The sequence below is a fragment of the Elgaria multicarinata genome, chromosome 11 (genome assembly GCF_023053635.1).
Source record: "Elgaria multicarinata webbii isolate HBS135686 ecotype San Diego chromosome 11, rElgMul1.1.pri, whole genome shotgun sequence".
NCBI classification, from domain to species: domain Eukaryota; kingdom Metazoa; phylum Chordata; class Lepidosauria; order Squamata; family Anguidae; genus Elgaria; species Elgaria multicarinata.
Window position 1 is genome coordinate 40,814,015 of NC_086181.1, and position 18,792 is coordinate 40,832,806.

At 41.8% G+C, this 18,792-nt stretch overlaps 3 protein-coding genes across 3 annotated transcripts; 1 reads left to right on the top strand and 2 right to left on the bottom strand.

The window, feature by feature from the left end:
- Positions 1-3,314: 3,314 nt before the first annotated feature.
- LOC134405862 (olfactory receptor 6J1-like) lies at positions 3,315-4,271 on the top strand. The gene has a single exon (XM_063137116.1). It carries the CDS (start codon positions 3,315-3,317, stop codon positions 4,269-4,271), a length of 957 nt encoding a protein of 318 aa, XP_062993186.1.
- Positions 4,272-11,113: 6,842 nt separating this feature from the next.
- LOC134405863 (olfactory receptor 6E1-like) lies at positions 11,114-12,067 on the bottom strand. The gene has a single exon (XM_063137117.1). The coding sequence runs from the start codon at positions 12,062-12,064 to the stop codon at positions 11,114-11,116; it is 951 nt and encodes a 316-aa protein (XP_062993187.1). The 5' UTR covers positions 12,065-12,067.
- Positions 12,068-16,439: 4,372 nt separating this feature from the next.
- Positions 16,440-17,384, bottom strand: LOC134405864 (olfactory receptor 6E1-like). The gene has a single exon (XM_063137118.1). The coding sequence runs from the start codon at positions 17,382-17,384 to the stop codon at positions 16,440-16,442; it is 945 nt and encodes a 314-aa protein (XP_062993188.1).
- Positions 17,385-18,792: the final 1,408 nt, after the last annotated feature.

Sequence of the window (18,792 nt, forward strand, 5' to 3'; positions counted from 1 at the left end):
CAAATGGATAATTTCCTGAGCATGGGGAAAAAATACAATATTGAGCAGGAGGTTGGACTTGATGGCCTTATAGGCCCCTACCAACTCTACTATTCTATGATTCTATGATTCTGAATAAAAGAATATATATCAAGCCATGCTGGAAATGCCAATTAACATTGAAGGTGAATGATATACATGTTTAGAAATTAAATAAATGGAAACTGGGGTGTGTGTGACAAAAACAAAACAAAACATGGCAATATGGAGTGGACCTTTTCATGGCTTTCTGGTTTCTAAGGATGTCAGAGGATCCATGCAGGGGTGGAGCCCACAAAGCTTTCATCACCTTCACCTCACATTTCTGGCACTGGGAACAAAAGGATACCCAGTTATTTAAATTTCCCCACCCACCTCACATTTTTCACTTGACATTGATTGGTGGATGTTGGGATTTAAATAATAAAAAAGTAGATCCTTCACGCTTGATGTACCACTCTTGATGTAGGTGTGGGAAAGACTGGTGTGACTCACAACAGAGTTGTTTTATACGAATAAAGTGCGATAACCCAGCAGTTAGTATTAGAGGGGGAGGGGGGAAACACAGCCTAGAACCATGAGAGAAGAAGTTCAAATCAATTTACTTTATTTGTGCTTTTATACACACTGGGTTTGTTCAGAAGACACCTTAAACCCTGCTAGCAAAGTCTTTTGGTGAAGCAGCAAGGTTTAAGGTGTTGTTTGTGATGCATTTTGCTAAACCCTGGTCACGCTCTAACCCCAGTTGGACTGCCTGCAGCAGGGTTAGTGGCTCTAACCCTGGCTTAAAGTGTTGTATGCGACAGCATGTCTTGTGCTAACCCCAGAGAACCATAGTTTCACTAATGGCAAGCAGGAAAATGGAAGACACTGACACCTTCATGATTTCACTAGGACACCATTTTTAGTAATTGATGTATGCTTCTGAAACTGATAAGGCTGGTCCAAGAACAAGTTGCAGTTGGGCCTTGCCCTTCCTCCAGCTTTTGGACAATATCTGTGAGGAATCCATCACTTGAAATTTTCAGCGGGAAGCCTGAAATGTAAACTGATATTCTTGGCACACGTACTGGGGAACACGTCTTTCTAAACTCAGTGGGACTTACTTTTGAGCAACCAGACAGAGGACACTACTGATAAACATCAACAAAAAATGGGGATGGATGTTCACTCACTACTCAAAGAAGAACAGCATTTGGGGTGCTCATTAAAGGAGAGAGGACCGAAAGAAACATGATTTGATCTCTGACGGATGTTAAAGTAAGTATCCCTAAACATCTGGTTTTAGAGGTTCAAGCAAACTTTCCTGCACCCTGCCTGAATACTTTTATTTGGTTGCATATAGCTTGTCTTCCTTGTATGAACTATTTGGACTAAACCAGGTATTCCCCATCATCTACTTTGTGATAATGCAGTAAAATCCATAGAAGGTGCTTTAACCTGCTATGGAGCATCGGCTAGGGCTTATATAATTATTTATTCATTGCATTTTTATAAGATATTTTTAAAATATTTTTTTATTGTCAGTAGCCAAAGCTCCCTTCATGGTGGATCCTAAATTGGAGAAGAGAGCAGGACAAAAGGTAATTGAGACTGCCCCAAAACTCAAATATATACTACTGCCAAATGCTGATGGCTGTCCAAATGAACTTGTTGCACTTGAAACCCATTGATTTGGGTGGGGATTAACTTAAGCATTACTAGTTGCTCACACTCATTTCAATGGGGCCTAAATGCAGTTTACATAGTCTGGATCCCACCTAACATAATTTTACCCAAGAAGTAAGTGATTCAACAGAATAGAGAAAACCAAATAACTGGACCATTGAAGGTCATACCCTCACTAGGAATGCCAGAGGATTCCATTTTGAGGGTGAAGTTTAATGGATTTTTTTTTCTGGTTCAGCCCCATGGATTTCCTTTGGCTTCCCTCTGCTGGTGCTGACTAGCTCAATATTTACATGGTGCCCACCGCTGATTTAAGTAACCAGGGAGAAGGTCTGTTTCAATTAACGTTGACCAGAGGTTGCTGGATATAGATTTGCCAGACCTCCAGGATGCTGACTGCAGCCCATGCTCCCCTCAGTCCTTAGGTTTACCAGTTGGGATGCCCTGTTTGCATTGGTTAACGATTCCAAAATATAGGAGAGCATTTTCATTAGCTAGATTTAACATTCTTCCCTCTAACCTTCTTCAGTAGATAGCAGATGTAACAAAATCCCGCTGCTGAAGAGATGCTGTCCTTGTAATAATATCAAGGTGGAAATCTCATGTGTTACTGGGCCTGTTCAGACAACACACTAAACTATTGTTAGGCCACTAACCATCTTGCAGCAAATGGCTCATGAACGTGTTTAAATTGTGGTTATGTAGGCACCATAGTTCGGAATGGTTCACACGATATGCTAAGTCATGGATCTCATGACACACTATGGTCTTAGCTAGACCTAAGGATTATCCCAGGCAAATGGAGGGGTCGTCCCTGCCTGCTCCCGGGATCCCCTGTGTGTCAGTTGGATGGACAGGGATGATCCCAGGATGATCCCGGGATATAGGCCTGGTCTAGCCATGACCTAAGTCATAACGTTTAGTTCAAAATGCTTAATCACTGTGGCTTAGCATGAATCTGAACAGGGTCACTGTTTTGCAGGTTTTTATCAAGCAGCCAGGAATGATCTTTTAAATCCCATATTTCAGGCCTTTCTTGGGCACCCTGCTGAATTCTCTGAAGCAACCGTGAGGCAACCCTATTGCTTCAGAGCTCAGATAAGTCAATTACTGAGCAAGTGGCCAAGTTTCTGAAAATGTCTATTTCCATCAGATCCACTATGACGAATAGTCTTTTTAATGTTATATATTATTTATTATTTATTTATTTTAAACATTTTTTATAGCACCACCTCACCATTTCTGGCATCGTGGTGCTTTACAATTCAACATAAAACAATTTACATTAAAAACACTCAACCCACATTAAAATTTAAACCACCCCTCCCCCAAACTCTTATTAAAATAAAAATGAATGATCTGTCCTATGTATGTTATTTATTTTGTGAGCTGGAATGGGCTATTGACAGCAATAAAGAGTTGTTGTTGTGGTGGTTGTTGTAGTTAGTGTTTATAACAGCTGAGAATATACTTCTGCATTGTAGTATTGAGTGTGTGGAAAGAAGGCATTCTAGATGTTAAAACCTGGGTTTTGAAAACAATGGAAGAAATGGATCATAATATTGAGGTATGCCATCCCCCCTCCCCCCAGGTGATTAATTCTCTGTTTGTTTTTGGTGAGATTAGAGATGGGAAACCACACCAGATATGAAGACTTCATCCTCTTGGGCTTTCTGATCGGACGTAAAGCAGAGATTGCATTGGCAATGGTTCTCATAGCTGTGTACATGTTGACATTATTTGGTAATGTGACCATTCTGTTCATCACTTCCACCAACAGCCGCCTCCAGACACCCATGTACTTCTTCCTTGGCAACCTCTCTGTACTGGACCTTGCTTTCTCAACAGTGACTGCTCCCAGTTTGCTAAAGAACCTCGTGTCTGGAGTCAAGACTATCTCCTTCACTGGCTGCATGGCCCAGTCCTACTTCTACTTCTTCTTGGGTACCGTGGAGTACTTCCTCTTGACCTCCATGTCCTATGACCGATATGTGGCTATATGCAACCCATTACGCTATCCCATTATCATGAATGGCCATTGCTGTGTCCAAATGGTGTTGGCTTGCTGGCTGGGTGGGTTTGTCTCTGTCCTCTATCCAACTATCACAATTACCAGGTTCTCTTATTGCAAGTCCAATGTCATTGACCACTTCTTCTGCGATAGTGAGCCCCTGCTGAAGATATCCTGCACAGACACAGGCTTGATACAGATCATCACTTTCATTCTGTCATCAGTTGTTATTCTTTGCTCTTTAGTCTTCACTGTGATCTCCTATGCTTACATAGCCTCTGCCATATTGGTTATACCCACTGGCACTGGGCGGAAGAAGGCCTTCAACACATGTGCATCACATCTCGTTTTGTTCCTAATGATGACAAGTGTCTCCATCTTGCTGTATGTGATTCCATCTAAGAAATCCACTTTGGGAGCCCGCAAAGTCCCAGCACTACTCAGCAGCATAATCAACCCATTTCTGAGTCCCTTTGTCTACACGCTGAGAAATGATTTGGTTAAAAGCGTCTTGCAAGAGATTTTTGGTCAGGGCAAAGCAATCATGGCTCAGCAGGTGCAGAACCGTGCTTGAATTTTGTGGGGAAACATTGACTCTAATAGCTAGCTGGGCGTCTCCACCAATCCATTTGCTCAGTTATGAATTTTGTACATCGCCCTGTGATTTGGCAGTGATAGTGGCATCTTGAGTGCCAGAATGTATCTATCTATCTATCTATCTATCTATCTATCTATCTATCTATCTATGAAAATGCCTGTTGAAATATAAATAAATAAGAAACAAAAAGTACAGAAATGTATTTAAATAATTTAAGAAACTGCTTCACAGAAAATCGGTGAGCTTACAGAGTGTTGATGATAATGGCGCCTTGCGCTGTGTGAGCATTTTGCTTTTACTCACAGAACATGTGAGCATGCCCCTTTCAAAGCTCTGAACATAAGCGTGAACTTGTGCCCACTGAAAACATTCCCCAATTGTCAAACACTTGCCCAGGCTCATCTCCTTCCCAATTCCTGCTTCTTTTTGTGCAAATGACATCAGCAGATTGAATCAGCCATGCTTTAGCCTATCGAGGTAATTTTTACAAATTAGGAAATTGGCGCAAATTTGGGGTTAATTTTAGCGGAAGTTTGGGGAGATGTGCGAAAATCCCTTGTTCGACTGCTGCTCAATTAGCAGAAGCTGCCTGTTTGCAGAAAGTGAGCAGTGATTGCAAACATGTTGGAGAAATGGGGTGTAAGATGATGTTTGGATGATTCTAGCAATTGTGAGCATTCATTTGCCTATAGCTAATTAGGCCTGCAGAAAGTGTAATAAGAAAAAAGTACTCTAAAGAAACTAGGGGTAAGGTATAATGTAGCCCCATTCAGGCATAGGAATTGATGAAAGAAAAGAAAATGCACACTGCTAGGAAAACACACGCACACACACACACACACACAGAGAGAGAGAGAGAGAGAGAGAGAGAGAGAGAGACCTCCACAAGTTCTGGTCTGAGCTGGCAAACCACTGGATGATTTGCCTTGCTCCCCACACTAAGTCCACATTGACTGCATAGTAACGGAGGTTCCACTGACTCCATACATTTATTTATGTATCCTATCAGGTGCTTGTTCTGCTTGTTCATCCCTGGCTGATGGCTGGTTGGCCACTGTGTGAACAGAGTGCTGGACTAGATGGACCCTTGGTCTGATCCAGCATCAGGGCACTTCTCACATTCTTATGTTCTTGTCTACTAATAGCTGTCTCAGTTATTTGAGTTCCAGTCTTTATGAGACCAAAACAGGAGAATCCATGTAGAAGAAAGAGGTATCAGTAGGCTTGATAGAGCCCCAAACTTTGGTGAAGTACAACAAAGGGATGGCCACCACTTTGGATGGTTTTAAAATGGGATGGGACAAATTCTGGAGGAGAAGGGGATCAATGGCTACTAGTCCTGACGGATATGTGCTACCTCCAGTATCGGAGGCAGCATGACTATGTACACCATTCATGTCCTGCTTGTGGGTTTTCCATGGGCAGTTAGTTGGCCACTGTGTGAACAGAGTGCTGGACTAGATGGATCCTTGCTCTGATCCAGCAGGCCTCTTCTTATGTTCTTAAAAAAGGCCTTTGGCAAAGTCTTCTCTCTCTCTCTCTCTCTCTCTCTCTCTCTCTCTCTCTCTCTCTCTCTCTCTCTCTCTCTCTCTCTCTCTCTCTCTCTCCCTCCCTCTGTGTGTGTGTGTGTGTGTGTAGTAATAGCCCAATGCCAATGGAATGCTGGCTGACTGTTGGAGGGAGGCAAATGGAAAACTGTAGGGGGGAATGGAATGGAGTATGCTGGAGGGTGTTCTTTCAGTCTCTCCTCAGAGGGCTTTGTTTCCAGACCTCTGGTCATCCTCATTGCCCTCCTCTGAACCCCCTCCAGCTTGTCTGTGTCCTTCTTGAAGTGTGGTGCCCAGAACTGGACACAATACTCAAGATGGGGCCTAATCAATGCCGAATAGAGGGGAACCACTACCTAGCATGATATGGAAGCATATGGATTTCTATTAATGCAGCCGAAAATAACATTTGCTTTTTTTGCAGCCACATCGCACTGTTGGCTCATACTCAGCTTGTGATTTAATAACAGGTTCAAATTGTTGCCTTGAGCCTATTAGGTGGTCAAGGAAAGCAAAAATATTTTAAATAAATAAATACATTTCTCAAGGAGGGGAAAAAAGTAATCTCCCCCTGAAAAGAAAAGAAAAAGAATAAATGTACAAGGATAGTTTTAAAATCTCTTCACTGTCTGCCAGTTAGTTTACAGGTGAAGTATAACATGAGTTATACTTCACCTCATCGTCCGGTGAGGTGCCGGACGACTGGAGGAGGGCTAACGTTGTCCCTATCTTCAAAAAGGGCAAAAAGGAGGAACCTGGGAACTACAGACCAGTCAGCCTGATATCCATCCCTGGGAAAATTCTGGAGCAGATTATAAAGAAGTCAATCTGTAAACACCTTGAAATCAATGCAGTGATTACTAGAAGCCAACATGGATTTGTCAGGAACAAATCCTGTCAGACTAATTTGATCTCATTTTTTTGATAGGATAACCTCCCTTGTGGACTGTGGGAATGCTGTGGATGTCATATATCTTGACTTCAGCAAAGCTTTTGACAAAGTACCACATGACATTCTGATTAACAAACTAGCTAAAAGTGGGCTAGATGGAACAACTATTAGGTGGATCCACAGTTGGCTACAGAATCGGACTCAAAGAGTACTTATCAATGGAACCTTCTCAAACTGGGGAGAGGCAACGAGTGGGGTGCCGCAGGGCTCAGTCCTGGGCCCAGTGCTCTTCAACATTTTTATTAATGATTTGGACGAGGAGGTGCAGGGAACGCTGATCAAATTTGCAGATGACACCAAATTGGGTGGGATAGCTAATACCCTGGAAGACAGAAACAAACTTCAAAGTGATCTTGATAGGCTGGAGTGCTGGGCTGAAAACAACAGAATGAAATTTAATAGGGATAAATGCCAAGTTCTACATTTAGGGAATAGAAACCAAATGCACAGTTACAAGATGGGGGACACTTGGCTTAGCAATACTACAAATGAGAAAGATCTTGGAATTGTTGTAGATCACAAGCTGAATATGAGCCAACAGTGCGATATGGCTGCAAGAAAGGCAAATGCTATTTTGGGCTGCATTAATAGAAGTATAGCTTCCAAATCACGTGAGGTACTGGTTCCTCTCTATTCGGCCCTGGTTAGGCCTCATCTAGAGTATTGCGTTCAGTTCTGGGCTCCACAATTCAAGAAGGACGCAGACAAGCTGGAGCGTGTTCAGAAGAGGGCAACGAGGATGATCAGAGGTCTAGAAACAAAGCCCTATGAAGAGAGACTGAAAGAACTGGGCCTGTTTAGCCTGGAGAAGAGAAGATTGAGGGGAGACATGATAGCACTCTTCAAATACTTAAAAGGTTGTCACACAGAGGAGCGCCAGGATCTCTTCTCGATTCTCCCAGAGTGCAGGACACGGAATAACGGGCTCAAGTTAAAGGAAGCCAGATTCCGGCTGGACATCAGGAAAAACTTCCTGACTGTTAGAGCAGTGCGACAGTGGAATCAGCTACCTAGGGAGGTTGTGGGCTCTCCCACACTAGAGGCATTCAAGAGGCAGCTGGACACCCATCTGTCAGGGATGCTTTAGGGTGGATTCCTGCATTGAGCAGGGGGTTGGACTCGATGGCCTTGTAGGCCCCTTCCAACTCTGCTATTCTATGATTCTATGATTCTATGATTCATGTTGGTTATCACCTTTAAAGCCCTACATGGTTTGGGTCCAGGCTACCTGCCGGATTGCCTTCTCATGTACAATCCACCTCACACATTCAGGTCCTATGGGAAGAATTTCCTTCAGCCAGCCAAAATTAAGCTGACAGGTATTACCCAGAGGACTTCCTCTTCTGCTGCTCCCAGACTGTGGAATGGCCTGCCAGAGGAGATTCGTCAACTTGACAGACTTTTAGCATTTAAAAAAGATATAAAGACTGATCTCTTCTGGCAGGCCTATCCAGTGGAATTTTAGGATGCTTTTAGTATGCTTTTAGGATGTTTTAACAATGAATACTATGTTTTTAATCAGTATTTTATGTATTTTACACTTGCTGTTGTTCCCCACCTCAATCAAAATGGAGAGGCAGGTAAAAAATAAATTATTATTATTATTATTAGGAAGACAAAATGAAATTTTCACAAGCACCACCCAGGAAGTTCTGCAATCCATGGAGGATGCAGGATACAATCTCTGATCTGTTCAGTCCAGGGGTTTTGAACCTCTTTTAGCCCAAGGACTGAATTTCATTTCAGAGAATCTCTTGGGGCCCCCATTCCAGTTGTGGGTGGGGCCAAAGCCGAGAAGGGGCAGGACCCAAAGCTAAAGGAGTAGAGTCAAATTGCCAACAAAGAGCTTTTTTTTTTTTTTTAGCTTAAACCTCATACTGCCAGTACGTCAGCCTTAGGGGAGATGCTCCAACCTCTTAGAATTTGGAGAAAAGTATACAAACCCCGGGAAAACACCAAGCACTTGGTGGCTGGAGGAAAGGGGTGGGTCTGTGGGAATGGAGCGTGGTTTTTGGGGAGCAATACTGGGATCCCATGGAAGATGGATTTGGTTGCTGGAGCTGAAGTACAACTATTGATCCTGATGTTTCCTGTTCTCAGAATGTTTTGATATTTCCAAATATTCTACATTTTGTATTATTTATTTGATTTGTACCATGAGTTTCTACCCGAAAATGGTAGATTTCCACAAAGTAACCTTGCTAAATCCCCAGATTTCTGGGGAAAGCCCCCAGCTTGGTTCACAGATGCAAGATGACCCCAGGGCAGTGGGGTAATCCGGCAAACCCCCCAAAGTCCGGATTTTCCAACAAAAACCAAACCTTCTTAACTGCACACACACCTTTACCTTTTGCACAGATAGGACATTCCCATGCCCACCATGTGTTATCATATGACCAAGATGTCACAAGATGTTATTGAGGCAGTATGTTATGGTGATCAAGATCTTTTGGACTTACCGTGTGAATAACTATGGATTAGTTCTTAATCGTTCTTAATCCCCATCCGTCAGTATAATTAAATATTTTGCTGTTATCTCACTTTTCCTCACCAAGGTCTAACAACTGAGACAGACAAAGGACTATCTTTGTTTTTGTTTCATTGTTTTATCTCATTTTTATATTGTTTTATTTTCTGAAACAGCATAAAAGTAATATAAATCAATGCCCGGTGAAAACCTTTTTATTTTTTCAGTATTTTAATATTTTATCATCTTAGACTTTTCGCATTCCTGTTTTAAATCTGTATTTTAAATCATGTATTGCATCCCGGTTGTATTCTGGTTGTACTTTCATACTGTGTTTTTATTTCTTTATTTCATTTATACCCTGCCTTCTTTCCTCCAAGGAACTAAATGCAGCATACATACATAATCTTCCTCCTCCTATTCATTTTATCCTCACAACAACCCTGTGAGGTAGGTTGGGCTGAGAGTCTGTGACTGGCCCAAACTCACCCAGTGAGATTTTATGGCCGAGTGGGGATTAGAACTCAGATCTCCCAACTCCCAGCCCAACACTCTAGGGTAGGGTGACCATATGAAAAGGAGGACAGGGCTCCTGTATCTTTAACAGCTGTATTGAAAAGGGAATTTCAGCAGGTGTCATTTGTATATATGGGGAACCTGGTGAAATTTCCTCTTCATCACAACAGTTAAAGCTGCAGGTGTCCTGCCCTCTTTTAAATCTGGTCACTCTAGTATTTATTTTATCTATTTATTTATTTATTACATTTGTATACCGCCCAATAGCCAGAGCTCTCTGGGCGGTTCACAAACTGTTGTGATGAAGAGGGAATTTCACCAGGTTCTCCATATATACAGATGACAACGGCTGAAATTCCCCTTTCTATGCAACTGTTAAAGATACAGAGCCCTGTCCACCTTTTCATATGGTCACCCAACTCTAAGCAGTATACCACACTGTTTTTACACTGTGGTTTAAGTTTTATACTTTACGTTGTACTTATGGTTTTGATTTTTGTGAACTACTTTGGCTTTTGGGAGGTATAGAAATGCAATCAATCAACAAATCAATAAGCCGTAATTAACTTCCATTTGAAAATTCTACCCTCTATGACAGGGAGTCGTTCATCAGGAGCTGAAAAAGTTAATGAGCTGCCAAAGAGCTACTGTGTTACAAGATTTTTCAGATTGCAGTCTCCAGTTTATAATGCTGTGATTTTCAGCATTCTGTGCTGGAGCTACGTTTGTAAATTTTATAGAGCCTGCCCTCCTCTTTTGTTAGTGAGACTGCCCTTAGACAAATGCACACACACACACACACACACACACACACACACACACACACACGACAAAGGACAGGATGGTTGGATAGAACACGATGACAGCAATACATGAAAGGGAGGAGTAAATTTATTTTGCACGGAGAGAAAATTATCCAGACTTTCTCTCTACAGTCTTAGGCCTCATCTACACCATGCAGGATATTCCACTATGAAAGTGGTATATAAAAGGCAGGAGCCACACTACTGCTTTATAGTGGTATTGAAGTGCACTGACAACTGTTGGGGCTCATTGACATATACCGTATTTCTTCGATTGTAAGATGTCATCGATTGTAAGACGCACACTAATTTCAGTACCACCAACAGAAAAAACAACAACCCTAAAACACACCCGTGATTCTAAGACGCACCCCATTTTTAGAGATGTTTATATAGGGGGAAAAGTGTGTCTTAGAATCGAAGAAATAGGGTACCATATACCACTTTCATACCGCTATATCCTGCTTGGTGTGGCTCCTGCCTTTTATATACCACTTTCATAGTTCAATATCCTGCATGGTGTAGGTGAGCCCTTAGTGTCTGGGGATTACAGAAAATATTCGTTTCTGTCTAAAAGCATCCTTCAAGGCATCTTTGACCTGCTTGTTTCTCAAGCTGTAGATGAATGGGTTGAGCAAAGGAGAGACCACATTGTTAAGAACACCCACAGTCTTGCTGAGGTCTAATCCTCCATTCTGCCTCGGCTTCACGTACATGAAAATGCAGCTCCCATAGGTGATGAAGACAACCGTAATGTGGGAAGCACAAGTTGAGAAGGCTTTTTGTCTCCCTGTTGTTGAACGGATGTGCATGATGGTAGAAATAATCTTAATGTAAGAAACTACAGTCACGGTCAAAGTTCCCAAGACACTAAATGTGGCTAGGAGAAAATCCAGCAGTTCTAGGGACTGAGTATTGGTGCAGGCAAGCTTTACTAATGGTATGTTGTCACAGAAGAAGTGATTGATAACATTTGGACCACAGAAAGGTAAACGAAACAACAAAACCAGAGGAATCAAAAGGTAGAGGAAACTGACTATCCAAGAACCCAGCACCAACTGGGCACAGAACTGGCCATTCATGACTGTTGTATAGCGTAAGGGATTACAGATGGCAACATACCTGTCAAAAGACATTGAGGCCAGGAGGAAGAATTCAGTGGTACCCAGAATGAAATAGAAAAAGGACTGTGTAAAACAGCCAGTAACAGAAATGGTGTTGTTGCCAGAGGCCAGGTTGAACAAAGCCTTGGGGATGGAAGAAGAGATGAAACCAATTTCCAAGAGAGAGAAGTTCCTGAGGAAGAAATACATGGGTGTCTGGAGGCGTTGGTCAGACAATGTGATGAAGATGATAAGGATGTTACCCACCACGGTCAAGAAGTAGGTGATGAGGAGCAGCACAAATAGGAGAATTTGTAGCCATCGGACGTTCGTGAATCCCAAAAGGATGAACTCAGTGACTGCAGCAGTCCTATTCTCCATTGCAGCCAGTAATTTGTGCATCATTTGCAGGGAGGAATTTCTGGAGGAACTGTCTCTTCAGCGTTGGCGAAAGGCCATGATGGGAGCAGCCATTGTTAAAGCTAGAATGCTAAAGCAGAGTTGACTGGGTTCATCAGGAAGTGTTGAGATGAAGGAAACCAAGAATAAGCAATTTGAAAAACAAAGCAATTGGGATAATTTCAAAGTTTACGTTAATTTAAACAAAGGAAACATCTATCCCAAGAAGTGCAACACACACAGAGAGAGAGAGAGGGAGAGAGGGAGAGGGAGGGACGGTTTTTGAAAGGGATGAGGGTAGGAAAAGGAGAAGGAAAAATCTTTCAAGCTGTTTCCTATGATGTTATAAATACTTCTTCACTCTTCCCCTCCCTTCTGTGCTGTTACAGCAATTCACAATGATATTAATTGATATATTCACTAGGGAATTCAGTTCATGTGTGCAGTTTGACATCAGGTGAAGACCTTTAAAAACAACAACCCCAATATATTAACATTTTACCATCTTAGCCTTTTAACTTGCTGTTTTAAAATTGTACTTACACCTGTGTTTTCAATCTCTGTATTGCTGCTCGGTTTTATTCTGGCTGTATTTTTATATTGTGTTTTTATATTGAGGTTGAAGTTTCATACCTTCAATTGCACTTTGCAATTTTAATTTTTGTGAACAGCCCAGAGAACTTCGACTATTGGGCAGTCTAGAAATGCAATAAAAATAAATAAATAAATAAATAAATACGTGTGGGACAGAAAGAGTGGTGGTGAGTGTAATTGGAATGCTTGGTTCTCTTTGGCCAGATCTAGGCCTTGTGTGAAATCATTATGACGGTGGAATATAAAGCAGGATGTAACACTGTGGGCACATCCCAGGATCATCCTTGTGCGTCCACATGATGCACAGGGGATCCTGGGGGCAGGAAGGGATGATCCCTCCTGGGATAAATGGGACGGCTTTTAGCCTGATTTCCCCGGCAGTCTTGGGATCGTCTGAACACCCTGGGAGATGTGGGTGGCCATTCCAGCTTTGTCTCGCTTCCTCACGAGTAAACACAAGGAGGCAGGAACCGGGCACAGAGCTCTTTGGGCGCTCCATACCTATTGGAGTGGGTGGGAGGCAGGTTCAGGTTTTCCACCCCCCTTACCTTTTCATTGGAGCACACATGCACTCCTCTCTCATTTTTTTTAAAAAATGGCCGCTGCGACATCCTTCCCGGCTGTTACGCAGCTGTCTGGAAACCCAGAGAGGATCACAGAAGCCGGTAAGTCCACTATCCTCCCCCTACACCCTTGTGGTATAGACAAGCCTGTGTTTTTAAATTGTTGGTTGTTTTTATGCTCTTCATGGTTGTAATTTTTGTAAACCGCCCAGAGAGCTTCGGCTATTGGGCGGTATAAAAATGTAATAAAGAAATAAATAAGAAAGCAGTATCTGGAATGTGGATTGTGCCCCAACAGTTATCAGTGCACTTCAGTACTGCTTAAACGCAGTAGTGTAGATCTAGCCCTAGTTTTATTTGATCTATGAGAAAACCAGTGTGTGTACCATGCATCACCAATACTTTCAAGTAAGTTCCATTTTATGGACAGGATAGGATAGGGTCTTATGATAAAATTTGTGACCCATCAAGCTGAAAATACCCCACCAGTGATACGGTGTGGCCCGTCACATCTTTGGCAACCCCACGTCTTGTGCAGGCAACAAACACAGGAGATTAATCAAACACTAATGCTTCAAAGTGTTTTCTTTGACCTCAAACTCACCCCCCTATCAAAAAGAGCCACCAGCCTACAGCTGCGGACTGAGTTGAATTTTTTGACACATGTTTCATTGACAACAAATACCTGACTTCCAAATCATGGACTGGATGCAGATGTAGTCATGCTCAGAGTAACCCAATTGACAACCAAGGGAGAAGTTAGTAATGAGTAATGCAAGTCCCACTGATTTCAATGGAACTATTCTAAGGCTCTTTCTACACCTAAGGGTTATCCCAGGAAAATGGAGGGGTCATCCCTGCCTGCTCCCGGGATCCCCTGTGTGTCATTTGGATACACAGGGATGATCCCAAGACGATCCCGGGGGAAAAGGAAGGTGTAGAAATGGCCTAAGAATGCTTAAGTCTTGTTCCACCCCAATTTCTTTGGAGTTCAGATGCCATCTCTCTCATGGAGCATCCATCCCACAAATGCGTTAATTAACTCAGTATCTGTGATTCTGTTTGTTTCCAAATGTCCTGAACTCCCATTATGCATAGGCTAGAGGAGAGTTCAATGCTAAAGGTAATACATCTAAATTAACACTTTTCAGACCACATGGACATGTCCACTGACAGGTTTATGCTAATGTATTGTTTATTTTTTATTTAGATTTTAAAACCATACTTTATCCACAGGACCCCAAGATGATGTACACAACATTAAAAACAGACAACTCCAATATAAAAAAAAACCCATTCTGAAAAACATGTAAGATAAGACCAACCAAACCTCTGTTCATGCAGCTGAAATTCTGACCATAGCATCAGGGGTGTGAAACCTCTGGCCCAGGAGACAAATCTGGACTACCTGGTCTCAATAGCTCCCAGATAGCCATGTGACCTTCCCTTGACCACACCCTCTTTCCCTTAATTGCCAATAATTTGGTGATTTCCTGGCTTTTTGTGTTTTTGTGGGAGACTATTAGGACTCCTGGAGGGAAGATAAAGTGGGTAAAGGACACAATATGTCATGACTGTGAAACAAGGAATTCCTCAAACCAGTTTGAACTGATCAGACTATTCATTGTCTCCAAGGTCTCCAGTTTAACAGATTCTTCTACCACTTGATGTCTTGCCTCATTGTTTTACCTTTGTATTTTCCCCAGTACCCATCCATGTGTGATAATCTTCCAGCTATTTATCATGTCCACACAGTAAAGGTGGGTGAGTAATTCATTTCAGTTTAGTTTCAACCAGAATTTATCTATTTACACCTCTCAAACCTTGACCCAGACCCGAACACAATCTGTGGTCTGAAGGCTGCACATTTCTGAGCTTAAAATGCACCAAAATGTTTTTGCACACACATTTGATTTATGTGCAAACTAAGAAAAAGGCATACATGTCTAAAATGTGCATAAACACACTTAAACCAATGCGTACAATCACTCTCAGAAAAATGCATACATTTCAAAACAAATGTGAACAAACCTGAGAGAAAAGTGCATGGTTGTGAGTGCGATTGATGTGTACATTTGTGAAGTTTGGAAAATGTGCATGAACATATGCACACATTTCATGCAAAAAGACTCCCACCCTACCCACAAAACTGATAGACACACAAGAAGGAATGAGATTCAGGATGGACATCACAGAAGTTCTTCAATGAGCTCCTGTTTGCTGGCTCACACAATCCTACCACACAAGTTCTGTTGTCCACCTTTGACTAGTCTGCTTGAGCTAGCATCGCAGGACCAGATCTTAAGATATCGGTATTTGTTGGCATTCAGAGCGAGTTTATCATCCAAACAGATTTGAAAACAAACCATTTATTCTTCTGTATTTGTTATTTAATTCACACATGGCAACAGTTTATAACTGATATTCATTCCAGGGAACAAATCCAGTGTTACTGGGAAGCAAAAGAAGACAGTCAATCATGTAGTGAATCGTTAAACCATGGAATTCACTTCCCCAAGATGTAGTGATGGCCATGAGTTTGTCAGGCTTTAAAAGGGGGTTGGACAGATTTATGGAAGAGAAGGCTATCCATGGCGACTAGTCGTGATGGTTAGATGCCACCTCCAGAATCAGAGGCAGTGTGCTTATTATACACCAGTTGCCAGGGAACATGGCTGGGAGGGTGCTGTTGCAGTCATGTGTTGCTTGTGTGTTTCTTGTGAGCAACTGGTTGGCCATTGTGTGAACAGAATGATGGTCTAGATCAGTGGTTCTCAACCTTCCTAATGCCGCGACCCTTTAATACAGTTCCTCATGTTGTGGTGACCCCCAACCATAAAATTATTTTCATTCTTCTCTGTCATGGGATGGTTTGCTAATGAAAATAATACATAACAATAGCTTTAATAATACAAAAGATGATACATGACATAGTTCAGTCAATACAGTTTCCTAAGACCATCGGAAATATGTATTTTCCGATGGTCTTAGGCAACCCCTGTGAAAGGGTCATTCGACCCCCAAAGGGGTCCCGACCCACAGGTTGAGAACCGCTGGTCTAGATAGACCCTTGGTGCATCCAGCATGGGTCTTCTTATGTTCTTAATCTCTAAGTACCACTTCAGCAATCATATGCATGGCCTCCCGTTACAGTTAATGTTTATTATTCATCTTCATGCTGATGTCAATTGAACCCCCAATCATCTTGAATTCTTCCAAAGCCCAACACACTGTCTAAACACAGCTCTTAGGGCATCCTGAACCTGTTTGTTCCTCAAGCAGTATATGAATGGGATCAGAAGAGGGGCAACAACAGTGTTAAGAACAGCCACCACCTTACTGAAGTCTAATTCATTGGTGCCTTTGGGTTTTATGTACATGAAAATACAGCTGCCATAAGTGATGGAAACAACAGTGATGTGGGAAGCACAGGTGGAGAAGGCCTTCTGCCTCCCTGTAGTTGATGGGATGCGCAAGATGGTGGAAATAATTTTGACATAGGACACTAAGTTTACAGCCAGGGTCCCAAGGAGCGAGAGTATAGCAATGAGGGAATCAATGAGTTCCAACAGACTTGTGTCAACGCACGCAAGTTTGATCAGTGGTCCATTGTCACAGAAAAAGTGATTGATGGTGTTTGGGCCACAAAACGGGATATGAAAAAATGCAATTGCTGGACCTGTAATTAGTAATAATCCCCCAATCCAAGAACAAAATGCCATCAATGAGCAGATTTGACCTTTCATTATGGTTGGATAGTGTAGAGGGTTGCAGATGGCCACATATCTGTCGATCGACATGGCTGCCAGCAGAAAGAATTCTATGGTTCCCAGGACAAAATACAAATAGACCTGCAGGAAGCAACCAGGTAAAGAGATGGTCTTATGGCCAGTGGCCATGTTGACCAGCGCTTTTGGGATGGTGGCACTGGTATACCCAATCTCAACAAATGCAACATGTCGAAGGAAGAAATACATCGGGGTGTGGAGCTGATGATTCACCAGTGTGATTATAATAATCAGCAGATTTCCTACGATTGTCAAAAGATATATGCTGAACAATAGGAGACCAAGCAAGATTTCAAGTCGATGGTTGTCGGTAAAGCCCAAGAGTATGAATTCCCTCACTACAGTGCTATTTCTCATTTTAGCTCATCCCTAAAAGTAAAATGAAGAGAAATGATTAATTAGGATTGCATTAGTTTATCCCAGAGAAGTAAAAATGACACAACTTTGATTCTCTGCAATCCAGTCAAAATGATAATTACTGATATAATTAAGAACTTGAGGAAGAACAGCCACACTCATTACCAATGTTGCTTTAGGCCAAATCCAACATCAACCAAGGGATGTGAGGAACCTCTCGGAGAAATTCCAAATGAAACTCATAGAATCGTTGAAATTTGGAGTAGGAAGGTACCCTGGAAGTCATCTGGTAGAATCATCTACTCAATGCAGGGCCTTCAATGTAGGGTGCAATTGCAGCATCCCTGACAGATGGCTATCCTCGGGCTCATCTACACCAAGCAGGATATTCCACTATGAAAGTGGTATGAAAGCAGTATATAAAAGGCAGAAGCCACACTACTGCTTTATAGTGGTATGGACGTGCACTGCAGGATCTACACTACTGCTTTATGGTGGTGCTGAAGTGCACTGACAACTGTTGGGGCCCATGCAGGATATAGCACTATGAAAGTGGTATGAAAGTGGTATATGGTATGTGTCAAATGGGCCCCAACAGTCATGAGCGCACTTCAATACCACTATAAAGCAATAGTGTGGTTCCTGCCTTTAATTTATATACCACTTTCATACCACATTCATAGTGGAATATCCTGCTTGGTGTAGATGAGCCCCATATCTACTCCTTTGGCTTCTCTCAAAAATCCTTTTGTTTTGCCAAAAAGTACTCCTGAATTTTGCTTACACATCTGTTTCGGAGTCTGCTCTAGTCTATTCTGTTCTGACTTTATACTGTTAGTTTTACCCTACCCAGTGCCTGTTTACCCTACCCTGTGCCTGTTTGCATTCTCTTCCCCTCCTTATTGTTTTATTAATTTATTATTTATTATTTATTATTATTTATTAATTTATAATTTATTTATTAATAGTAGGGTCTTGCTATTTACTGTTTTACTCTGTACAGCACCATGTACATTGATGGTGCTATATAAATAAATATAAATAATAATAATAATAATAATAATAATAATAATGATTTTATTAGAATGTAAGCCTATGCGGCAGGGTCTTGCTATTTACTGTTTTACTCTGTACAGCACCAGGTACATTGATGGTGCTATATAAATAATAATAATAATAATAATAATAATAATAATAATAATAATAATAATATTCTCCTCTACTCTAACTACAGCTAGTTATTAATTAATCTTTCTTCTACATATATTAGGTAATGACTAGAGCCACTAATCTTGTATTTAAGACCAATAGTGTGCTTGGTATTATGGCCCAAGCACTGTCGAATGTGCGTGCGGTGATGTACAAAAGATGAGAAAAGGGTTGAAGGCATGTCAAACATTAGCAGTGC